Genomic DNA, 11919 nt, shown 5'->3' on the forward strand with positions numbered 1-11919 from the left:
TTAATATCTATCCTGTATATCAATATATAAATATTAAATTATAATATTTTATAATTTTCTTATAATTTAATCTAATCTATAAAATGTTTTTAAGAATTATTTTATGTATAAAAATTTATAACATAATTCTAGGAAAAAAAATTAGATTAGATAAAGTTTAATACTTAGGAAATAAGTATAAAATATTATTCTATGTTTAAGTAAATAAAAACATTTAAAAAAAATATATATATATACATATACTTTTATATAGAAACAATAAGAATTAAGATCAATTTTATAACTAAAAATATAGAAAAGTTATGTTATAAACATACCTTTTCTGGATCATAATTTACAGCATTATGTATTTCATTCATTGTACAATTATAAATTTAATACAAAATTTAAGTAATGACAATGTGTTTTTATCATAAATAAAACAGTTCTTTATTTCTCATCCTGTTTCCTATACGTTTACACTTGTACATACTTTCCAGTAATATAAAAAGGAAAGATAAAAATTACTTTTACATTAAAATTTAGTAAAGAGCAAAAGTGAATTGTTATCTATTTGTCAATACAAATATATGTTTAGTACATATACAACTTATTCTAAAATTTATTTTATTATATCATATAAATTTAAATTATTTTTGAATTTTTTTAAAAAAAATCTAAACAAAACCCTAAACTTATTATAGTATTCAATTGTTAAATTTAACAATATTCATAGAAATTTAACAGCTGTTACTTAATAGATTTATTTATATTTTTAACATATTTTAAGATGAAATAAGTCAAATAATTTATTTAATTATTCATTCATTTAATAAATATATTTAAATTTAAAAAAATAAAGATTAAACAATATAAATTTTGAATTTTTAAAAATTAATTTTAAATATGAAAATTGTTATTTTACACATGATATATTTTTATATCATTTACTGACGTGAGGAAAAAAAAATGATTGTTTGTGTTTCCTATTTGTTAATATATATGCATATATTATTACTATTTAATTGTTTTTTTTTACACAATATTGCATCACAAGGTCTTTGAAATTATTTCTTAAAAATAGAATAATCTGTTATTATCTAATTAACAAAAGCAATTTAATTTATTTTTTTTATTATTTAATGGTTGAATTCAATTAAATAATTCATTTAAATTGTATTATGATTAATTATTTTTTTTATAAAATTGAGTTTTCTGGTGAATTTTAAATGTTTTGAGATATTTTTTGAATATAAAATTGTTTTAAGTTATTGTTTAATCATATCTACTGTATGTTTTATATGTAAAAAATTAATTAAAATAGTAAAGAAAACTACGGTTTATTAAAAGTAATATACAGTAAACGAGCGATTATTTATTATTATGAGTTTATTGCTGGAAAGTTATAACCCGAAGAGAATATTTGCAGCCTTCTAGCAACATATTTTAACTACTAATATGCCAATTATGATGAATATAAAATACATTAGTGGTTAGGAATGTGTTGCTGGAAAGCTACACGCTTAAGAACTTTCCATCAATACATTTCAAACTTGATTAAACTGCTAGAAATTAGACTGCTAGAAACAAGTTTCTAGCAGTCTAATTTATCTCCTAATATATTAAATTATATCTTTTACGTTGATTTACAGATAGAAAAGCCGAAAATTTCGTGTACTGTAACTGATACTAATAAAAAAAAAAACTATTATTTTAGTAGAATATTTATATATAAAAAGTAAGAAAATTAAAATCATATAAGATAAAAGAATTTTATTAAAATATAATTAATAAATAATTTAAAAATTGTTAAATTGCCAAAAAAAAAGTTCATTCATTAATAACGAATTTCGTTTATCTGCCAGTTTTTATTATATAAAATAATGTTTTCTTGCATATTTTTCCCTCTTATTATATTAATTTATGGAAAAAGTTTATTATAATAATTTAATTGTTAAACCAAGCAGATAAATTGTCTTTTAACTAATTTATTTCATAGAAACTTCAACCGAAAAGAAACGAAATTAAGAAATTTCACATCAAATTTTTGTACTTAAAATAACTTTTAGAATTATTTTATATTTACTATCATTGAATTTATTAAATATATATATAAAAAAACATTCAAATATTTAAATTATTTTTAAAAATAATATTTATTTTAAAACTTTTGATGTTAAATAATCATTATAAGATCACTTTTACGTAATTTATGCAATAATAATAGTAATAATGAATAGCAAAATTATTATTTTGATGTCACGAATAACAAAATTTCTATGAATTTGACATTTTGTAGTTTAATTTTTTCAACAATATATATATATATATATATATATGACGTATACCAGTGTTTCTCCATACGTGTAGGTTTGTTAACATACAATGAATCCACGTGTATTGGATTGATTCATACATATGTAACTAGCATTACACGTGAACAAAAATAGATTTATATTTTCCTATATAAATATTAATACAGTATTTATTTGGTTTTAAGCATTGAACTATGTTAATTCATAGTCTGTGTGTGAACTTAAGTATCCAGTTGCAGTGAATTACCATAATTAAAATTGCTATGTAATCACTTTCTGTTGCCATTACTAGATTACCAACACAGTAATTTCTTGATAACTGCTCTAATTAATGAGAAAATAGCCTTAAAAGCCGTACTAAATGAATACTTGATATAAATATGGCATTGTAATTATATTTAATTAAATATAGCAAATTAAATACAAGTTACTTCAATTTTCAATTTATGATTTTGGATTTAATGGGATTCTCTGTCCAGGCTGTCAGCACTTAATTAATCGGCTATATTGCTAACATCTGATTCACTCACAACAGAAATCGATCCTTACTATTAATATGAACTCAAATTAATTGATTTATAAGTTGAATTTTATTTAATTGACCCACAGATAATCATAAAATAACCCTATATAGATTCTACGTAATCCATTCTATCCTTATCCATGATAAAATGGATTACGAAGAATTTTTATAGGGTTTTTTATGCTTACATATGGAACAATTTGAATCGAAATCAACTTATAAATCAATTAATAGCCGGATGTCTGAGGCTGTTAAGGCGCTAGTTTATCGTTCTGGGACTCGGCATCGAACGGGGTGATTGAAAAATTCCCCCAAGAATTGTTCATGGGCGGTTTATACCGGATATGTTGGGCCCTCTTACCATACAGTCGCCCGTTGTGAACCTGACTGAACCATGATAAGTATGGAAAAATGGTCCTCTTAGTGATTATAGGACAGAGAGTCGAAAAAACACAAACAAAACTTCATAATTTCGACATTCTTTATTCTAATGAGCAACAGAATTATCATTTATGTTTTGCTCGATGCGGCGAACATTGCTTTGAGTCATCATTAAAAGTTACTTTATTATTTCCTACATAAAGTTTATAATTGATGTATTGTTTCGCCATTATTAGATAATTTCACAATCACAAAAAATTACAGGAAGTGATATATCATGAGAGACATTCTATAAAGAATTTTTCCATAAAATTCACTTCCGCTTGCTCTTAGAAAAGTAATCAATAAATATAACAGAAATTATTACTCTTAAATTTTAAACAAATTAAGAAATTTCTTAATTATTAAATTTGCATATTGCTTAATAAGAAGAACACGAATTCATCTATAAGATTTTAAAAATCAGTTCATGGTCAAACATGATTCCAAGAAGGTTAATTAACAGTAATAATGTATATTACTCAATAAAAATATGTATGTAAATCATTATATTTACGCATAGTCATAGTAAATAATAATTCTGAATAAATCTTATATTTATAATTTTATATTTGATTATATATCATTCATGGTAACATAGACACATTAAACATATTCATTGTTTAAGCAACATCTTATTCTCGTTAATGTTTTTCTTTAAAAGAATCTTAAATATTATAACAAATAAGATTCATGTAATACATATTTTACAGTACAGTCATTAGCAGATGCACAGATTTGGTTAATTTGTATAGGTATAACGTGACACGTGGGTGATCTGCCGAGGGGAGATGATCCCGGAAGGACTTTCTAAGGGTGGACCCTAAGTAGGTCCACCCTTAGAAAGTCCGTTGGCATGGCGTCAACCCACGAAATAACCCTACCAAGTTTCAAAATATTAGATTCATCTAGTCCTGAGATACAATACAAAATAAATGCCGACACACAGAATTTTTAAGGGTTGTTTTTACCTTTTTGGGTTTTATGGAGTGTCAAACTTTCTTTACGTTACATTCTAATTGAATAACATTAAATGCCAAATACTTCTATAAATATACTGATTACTCACAACTAATTCTTAAGCCAAGTTACAATGTATGTTTTGATTTATATTGATTTTTATGTCATAAGTTTGTTACAACACAAAGATATAAACTTGTACTATTTACAATTGTTATCTTTCTATTTTTATATCTGTTAAAGTTTGTTTTTTTATTACAAATAATTATATTCATACGAAATATTTTCAATTATATCATCCATAATATACATGTAATAACATATTTTTAATAACTTCTATAAAAGTGTCGTTGAAGTGTTTTATATGTTCTATATCTTTCCCGGCTTGTTATGAAAATATTGGAATCGTTTCAATTTGATCCTCCGGTTTTTTTTGCAAAATAAAATCACATAATACACAGCGTCACAAACAATCTTAACTTTGTGCTGTGTTTTTTAATGTTTTTCGGCGGAAAAGTAACGCAACCCGTTGCTGGATTTTTTGGGTATGTCATTTTATCAAGAACGAAATTGTGAGAAAATTTGTAAGTAAAAATTTTTATAAGAAATAAATCGAATTTCCTCCAGACTCAAGATAGATTTATTCATTGGTTGGTTGATATTGTGGGTTCTGGTAAGATATAAGAGTCTTAGAAAGCCAAAGTGTATCAAGACAAGTTGGTTGCATAAGCATAAATATGCAAATATTTAAGTAAATGGTTGAGTAACGTATTCCTCAGCCATTTATCTAAACACCAGCACAAATGTGCATAAGTGCCATCGTGTTAATATCATGGAGAGAGAGAGAGTATTCATACGATAATACTATTTTACTGATTCAGTGGCGCGTTATAGCTTCATGGGCCCAGACGAATTTAAATTAACGATATATGTTTTAAGATTGTGACAGGTTCTAATATCTAAACTAGATTTCTCACAATAATAATATTCTAGGAGGTGAGGATTAGGCCTTTAGGTCTACTAGAACCGAGCGTAGGGGAGCAAGTGTTTGGGGCACAAAAATTCAAAATAATAACAATAACATCAAGGCAATGAAAAAATACTTTTATATAGAAACAATTCGCAAAGGAATTAATACAAATCAAAAGTTTAACAAAGTAGGATCTGTTAGTTGAGTAATATTAACATTTTTTCACGAACAGAATGGTTGTATTAATGTTTTCAATAGCAGTGTCCTTTACCCTTTCGATATTTAAACAAAAACTGGAAAAAATACAATTATTGAAGAATTAAAATTATAAAATAGAATCATTCAGTGCAAAAGTGGCACCATTAGTTTGGGGGCATCTGCATATTGTGTGGGCTTATGGGCGTCATATTTCTAAATTCAAAACACATTAGATAATAATTAATTTAATTTAATTAGTTTAATAATTAATTTAATTACTATTACATTTATATAACAANAAAATATTTGAGTAGCCCAAGACATAGCCAAAGATTGCAGCGCCACAGCACTGGCGAAAATTTAAATTTGCCGGCTGACCGGAAAGCTAAAATTCTTTCGGATGATTGACTTTCGGATAATCGACGTTCTACTGTATTTACTTTATTTTGCATAATACATATGATTGATTTATTAAAAAGTGAAAATATGTGACATACCTTTATATATGTGAAATGAAACTGCACTTTTCAAATACTGAAATAATTATAAGCAGTATATATATATGTAGGCCTGTGTGTTTGGGTGTATAGATGTATTTATTAGGTTTAGAGATAGGCGATCAACTGGTGAGTACATCGGATAATTGAGGGGCCAGATTACGAGTCTACCTTTTTTTTCCAATAAAGTTCAAATCAGTTTGGTTAAGATAACTAAGGCCTCTTTCCGCTCAGAAAGCACTAAGAGGCTAGAAAGTATTAATGGCATGTGTTAGATATCTTTGAGAGGGCTCATTGCTGGGGTCATAAATTTTTATATGTTTTGTATAGTCTGTACTTGTAACCTAAAAGATTTAAAGTGTATTAAACCAAGGTAGGATCGATGCTCGGTTAATAGCCATAGTAGCCTAACACAGGTTATTCTGAATTGCCCAAAGCTACTAGGAAAAAAGATAAGCCATAGATAATCCAGTAAAAAAGTTATAATTTAAAATTTATCACTGGACGCGGAACAGAGCTGTAATTTGATGGAGAAAATGTCGTCTCCCCAAGCCCATTTGTGTAAATAGGCCTGGGAAGACGACAAAAGAAGATAGATATATGGGTATACGTTGAAAGCCCAGCAAGATTATACGGATAGCCAGCCAAGAAGCCATCTATACAGAAATCTACGTATATAATGTATATTTATTTTAAAGCAGTATAGGTATTAATTAAGGAAAATATTTAAACTATTGTTATAGGTTTAGATAAAATGAAGAATATTGCGCGTGTAACGACACATCTGCTATGATATTACATTAAAAAAATGCCAATAGTTTATTTCTTCATATGCAGAATAACAATGGTGGTTATATTTAAAGAACTATAACACCACAGGTTGTAGGTTAACACCTTGATATTTTTTATTCTATATTTCTTTTTTTTTTTTTTTATCAAAATGAGCATTTCGGAATTTTAAGTCAACCTACGACATGTGATGTGATTGTCCTTTAAATGTAACCACGTCGTTATTGTGCATATGAAGAAATAATTAATTATTATAAAATGACAAAAGGCTTAATTTTAAGGGTAAGGACAAGTTTTAAAAAAATTGTAAATAGTAATAACGAGTAAAATATTTATTCGGTCCAACACTACAAAGATACGACACACGAACTCTTCATTTCCCCCCCCCATCCACTCAACCTTTAACCACCGAAATTTAATAGCACCAATCCCCTTAATACACAAACCTCCTTGTAAAATTTCAGAAAGATGACCGACACGACTCTATTGTTAAGAGAAAAGTATGATGTACAAAGGCAAGCCACTACAACGGGTCAAAAAATGTAAAGATCTTGGGGGGTCAGATTTTGATCGATCAGTATACTTTTCCTCTGTTATATATAACACGGCTGGAAAAGTAAACACTACGATAAGCTTACACTTCTAATCATTCTCTCCAGCTTCTTCGAAATTTAAAGAATTACGATAATTCTTATTACATTTTTCGAAATTTCTTGTGTATAAAATAATACTAATATCTTAAAATATACTTACGAATTTTAAACTCAAAGAATCATTCGTTATATCTACTGCAAGAGAGTTACTTAGATGGACATACGAGTGTTTACGATAAGCGTTGTTCAACTCCATCATTATATTTAAAGATTAATATTTTCTTAAAAAATCAACTTTCATTTCTAATAAGTATCATAGAAGATGTGCAGTTTAGCTGTAACTATTGATATAATGCAGATTTCCATAGATGAAATCTTACTATTTTTGTAGAATGTCAAAATATTTGTCACCTATTACATAGATTGGTAAATCGCTACATTATGAAATTTAACAATTACTATTACATTTTGATTACTCGTATTCCATCAATAATTGTATATCAAGTGTCAAAATTTTAGTTTAGAAATATAAGAATGAGTTTAGATTAATAAATTATATAACCTAAAAGTTTACATTATCCTAAGCGTTTGCGGAATTTAAACGGGATGTTTACATAGATTTTTTTTATTGAAATGTTTGGCTATATTCGTATAATCTCATATTTATAGCGGAAAAACCCACTGTGTCATTACATAGAAAAAACAACTATATGTTGCAACATGCTTCTAAGCTTTAACACTAGCTATTACGTCACCTTGGGCGAAGTGGCCTTTTAAAAAGAATTTTCATCCTAGGCTTTGTCACCCGAATTTAATTGACGGCTTTAACTGCAATTTAGGCTTTGTTATCCACATATGAGTGATGTAATGTGTTATTTCCTATTAGATTTCAAACCTATTGCCTCGGCTGAATCATTTTTAAACGTTAAATGCTTTCAGATGTAGTGTTTTTGTAATTTAAAATATTAAAAATGTTTTATTTTATAATACAGGATATATAAACACATTCAAATAAACATACAGTATAGCATCGATTATCCGAATCAATTGGGGACTGGGATTGTTCGGAAGATCGTTGTTTCGGATAACCGATTATGTACGAAAAAATATATTAATTTATCCCATCTTGACATTTTTCTCCGTTGCGTGTCGCTTCGCGTTGAATTTTCGTCGATGGTAAGCCTAACGAAGACTATTGTATCGTTAAAAATTATTTTTTTATTTTGTACGAACAAAATAAATATATTGAAAAATATAAAAACAATAAAAATTATTATACTTCAGAAGTTAATTTAGTATCAAAAACGTAAAATATTTGAGTAGCCCAAGACATAGCCAAAGATTGCAGCGCCACAGCACTGGCGAAAATTTAAATTTGCCGGCTGACCGGAAAGCTAAAATTCTTTCGGATGATTGACTTTCGGATAATCGACGTTCTACTGTATTTACTTTATTTTGCATAATACATATGATTGATTTATTAAAAAGTGAAAATATGTGACATACCTTTATATATGTGAAATGAAACTGCACTTTTCAAATACTGAAATAATTATAAGCAGTATATATATATGTAGGCCTGTGTGTTTGGGTGTATAGATGTATTTATTAGGTTTAGAGATAGGCGATCAACTGGTGAGTACATCGGATAATTGAGGGGCCAGATTACGAGTCTACCTTTTTTTTCCAATAAAGTTCAAATCAGTTTGGTTAAGATAACTAAGGCCTCTTTCCGCTCAGAAAGCACTAAGAGGCTAGAAAGTATTAATGGCATGTGTTAGATATCTTTGAGAGGGCTCATTGCTGGGGTCATAAATTTTTATATGTTTTGTATAGTCTGTACTTGTAACCTAAAAGATTTAAAGTGTATTAAACCAAGGTAGGATCGATGCTCGGTTAATAGCCATAGTAGCCTAACACAGGTTATTCTGAATTGCCCAAAGCTACTAGGAAAAAAGATAAGCCATAGATAATCCAGTAAAAAAGTTATAATTTAAAATTTATCACTGGACGCGGAACAGAGCTGTAATTTGATGGAGAAAATGTCGTCTCCCCAAGCCCATTTGTGTAAATAGGCCTGGGAAGACGACAAAAGAAGATAGATATATGGGTATACGTTGAAAGCCCAGCAAGATTATACGGATAGCCAGCCAAGAAGCCATCTATACAGAAATCTACGTATATAATGTATATTTATTTTAAAGCAGTATAGGTATTAATTAAGGAAAATATTTAAACTATTGTTATAGGTTTAGATAAAATGAAGAATATTGCTCTAAGTTAATTTTTAATAATTATATGTTATGAATTATTTATTATTTTTGAATAAACTTTAGCTTTAGAATTATTTACAAAAACTGATACTAGATGGCAGCAGAGGAAAAATTTGTTTGTAATTTAAACATTTATTTTTAAAAAAATATAATATTTATGTTGAATGTTGGAAATGTAAAGCTAATAATTCTATATAAATTATTTAATATAATAAAGATGATATAATTTCATGAGGAAATGGAAAAAAAATCATGTTTTGTGAAAGTGATTAAAAAGTATAAAATTAAATTTTTAAAATAACGTTTTAGGTTATGTCAATGTGAGACAGCAACACAATTAAAAATATAATAATTGTATGCTTTAAAAAATATATTTTATTTAAAATTAAATTTCGGTTTTAATTGCAATGTCTGCCACCAGATGACAGCAGAAGAATCAGAGATGACAGATTGGATTATTTATTTATTTATTTATTTATTTGTGTGAGAAAGCTGATATATTATTGGCTTTTTTATAGCGGTGTTTTGAATGTAATTAATTTAATTTTAAGTCTAACTAATGCACTATCTGATAATATACTATTTATTACTTTTTATATACAGGTATTATTATATTACATTTATCGTAAATTATTTTTATTTGAATTTTAATTTATTGTTTTTAACGGTTTGTTTGTTTGTACTGACACTTCTTGTACGTTTTTACATTTACGTGAATTCTTAGATTCATTATAATATATAATTAATTTAATTCAGTTATTAAATTTCGTATTAAGTTTTAATAAATATATAAATTTATTTACAATTAAGACAATTCTATTTACAAATTTAATTGTTAAAATAACTATTGTTTAGGTTTGAACATATACTGACTACAATGTGTGTGTGTTTTTTTTTTATTTTTTATTGAAGTTTAACATCGACTTGTAGTGCATACGAATGGCCATGTGAAATTTGTTAGCAGTATTACACCGGTTTAAATACAGTGTAAATGTCTGTATAATGTAAGTCACCTTGGCCTGTTATAGTCGTTTATAAAGAAGAGTCTTTAAACTCTAGAAACACTGCCTTATGTTTTCGTCGTCACTTTGCTGCGACGATAGACATCACACCGTCGTTGTTCTGTGCACTTTAATTTAACTTCTCCCGAAGTGTTGAAAAATACGCAAATTTACAAAGTTCGTGGTTTGATCTTACCGGTAAAATCGCTGCAAATGATCTATTAAATTCCATGGAATTTCAGGAACTGATGGACCGTCACCTGTTTAATTCGGACAAAATGACTAGAGGCAATTTGAAGTTATCCAGGCCTCCAGGCTATTTTTCTGAGCGGCTACAGTTGGCATTGTATATAGGATGCGCTTATTTACATCATCTACATTGAAACTGCTGCTGGTGTTATTGTAAATTTGTGATATTTTTAGTTTATTTTGCTTAAATCAACTTTATAAAACTAATAAAACCTAGCTATGGTTTATACGAGAGGTAAGTGTCAGTAGCGTACCGTGACATTTGATGATAGAGAAGCTGTGTTTATGTAAGAAATGTCGAACAAATTTTTTTGTTGACGTATTTATATTTAAATTAGGCATTGGCCTTTCTCTTTTATTAATGTTTTCTTTTTCATTATACGGTCTCGAGCCGAAAGTTTTTGAAATAAATTTTCAATATCACAATTACATTCTAAATCGATAGCCATAATATAAGGGCTAAAATTAAAAATAAAATTATAAAAACTTACTTGTTAAAAGAAAATGTGTGATGGATATATAATTATACATACCTGTACAAAATATTCAATTGTATGAATATACTTTTAAAAAAAATTATAAATATAGTTTTGGTAGGTGTGCGGTGCGTGCTTACTTGCCAAATCCCGAGGGTGCCGATACCGGTTAATGTCAAATGCCTCTTTTGTCTCATCACTAGTATATCTCAAAGGACGCGACAGGATTGTTGTAAATTTTAAACGTTTCTCGCCATAGCTGTAAACATCTAAATTTATTAAACTTAAAAGTCATTTGTTTTCTAACTAATTCGTTTTAAGACCAGGTATCCACGGAAATTTCCAAAATTTACAACTTTTAGTCACTTTCATTGAACTGGAAAAATTTATGTCTTTATTACATCTAATATTACGAAGAAATCAGTCCACACTGTACACGGTTAAGCGTTTGTTTAAGTAAAATTCCGGCTCTTTCAGCAGGGTTTTATTTGTGTCCCCACTTCCCTAATCGCTTAATTATTTAACTACTTCTTAAGTAGAAATAAGTCGAAACCAGTTACTTTGTACTCGAATATTTGTAGTCTCGGGAAAAAAGTGGAAAGACAAATTTTTATGACAAACGGATACATAAATCGTAAATTTAAGGAAAATAAATTCTAGAGCTTTTTCTGTACCT

General features: G+C 27.6%; 1 protein-coding gene across 2 annotated transcripts in view; it reads right to left on the reverse strand.

Moving 5' to 3' along the window:
• Positions 1-7595, reverse strand: part of LOC111614765 (mitochondrial sodium/calcium exchanger protein-like) — a 28858-nt gene extending 21263 nt beyond the window's left edge. Inside the window, exon 1 of one of the 2 annotated variants that reach the window (XM_023356129.1) lies at positions 7405-7595. In XM_023356129.1, coding sequence (XP_023211897.1) covers positions 7405-7503 — 99 coding nt within the window. In that variant the 5' untranslated portion in view covers positions 7504-7595. Of the gene's footprint in view, positions 1-317; positions 429-7404 lie in introns of those variants that run through there. The other variant, XM_023356130.1, reaches the window with a different exon arrangement.
• Between the last annotated feature and the right edge of the window lie 4324 nt (positions 7596-11919).

The sequence above is a fragment of the Centruroides sculpturatus genome, unplaced genomic scaffold, assembly GCF_000671375.1.
Source record: "Centruroides sculpturatus isolate CEXI.00-Female unplaced genomic scaffold, Cexi_2.0 scaffold2153, whole genome shotgun sequence".
NCBI lineage: Eukaryota > Metazoa > Arthropoda > Arachnida > Scorpiones > Buthidae > Centruroides > Centruroides sculpturatus.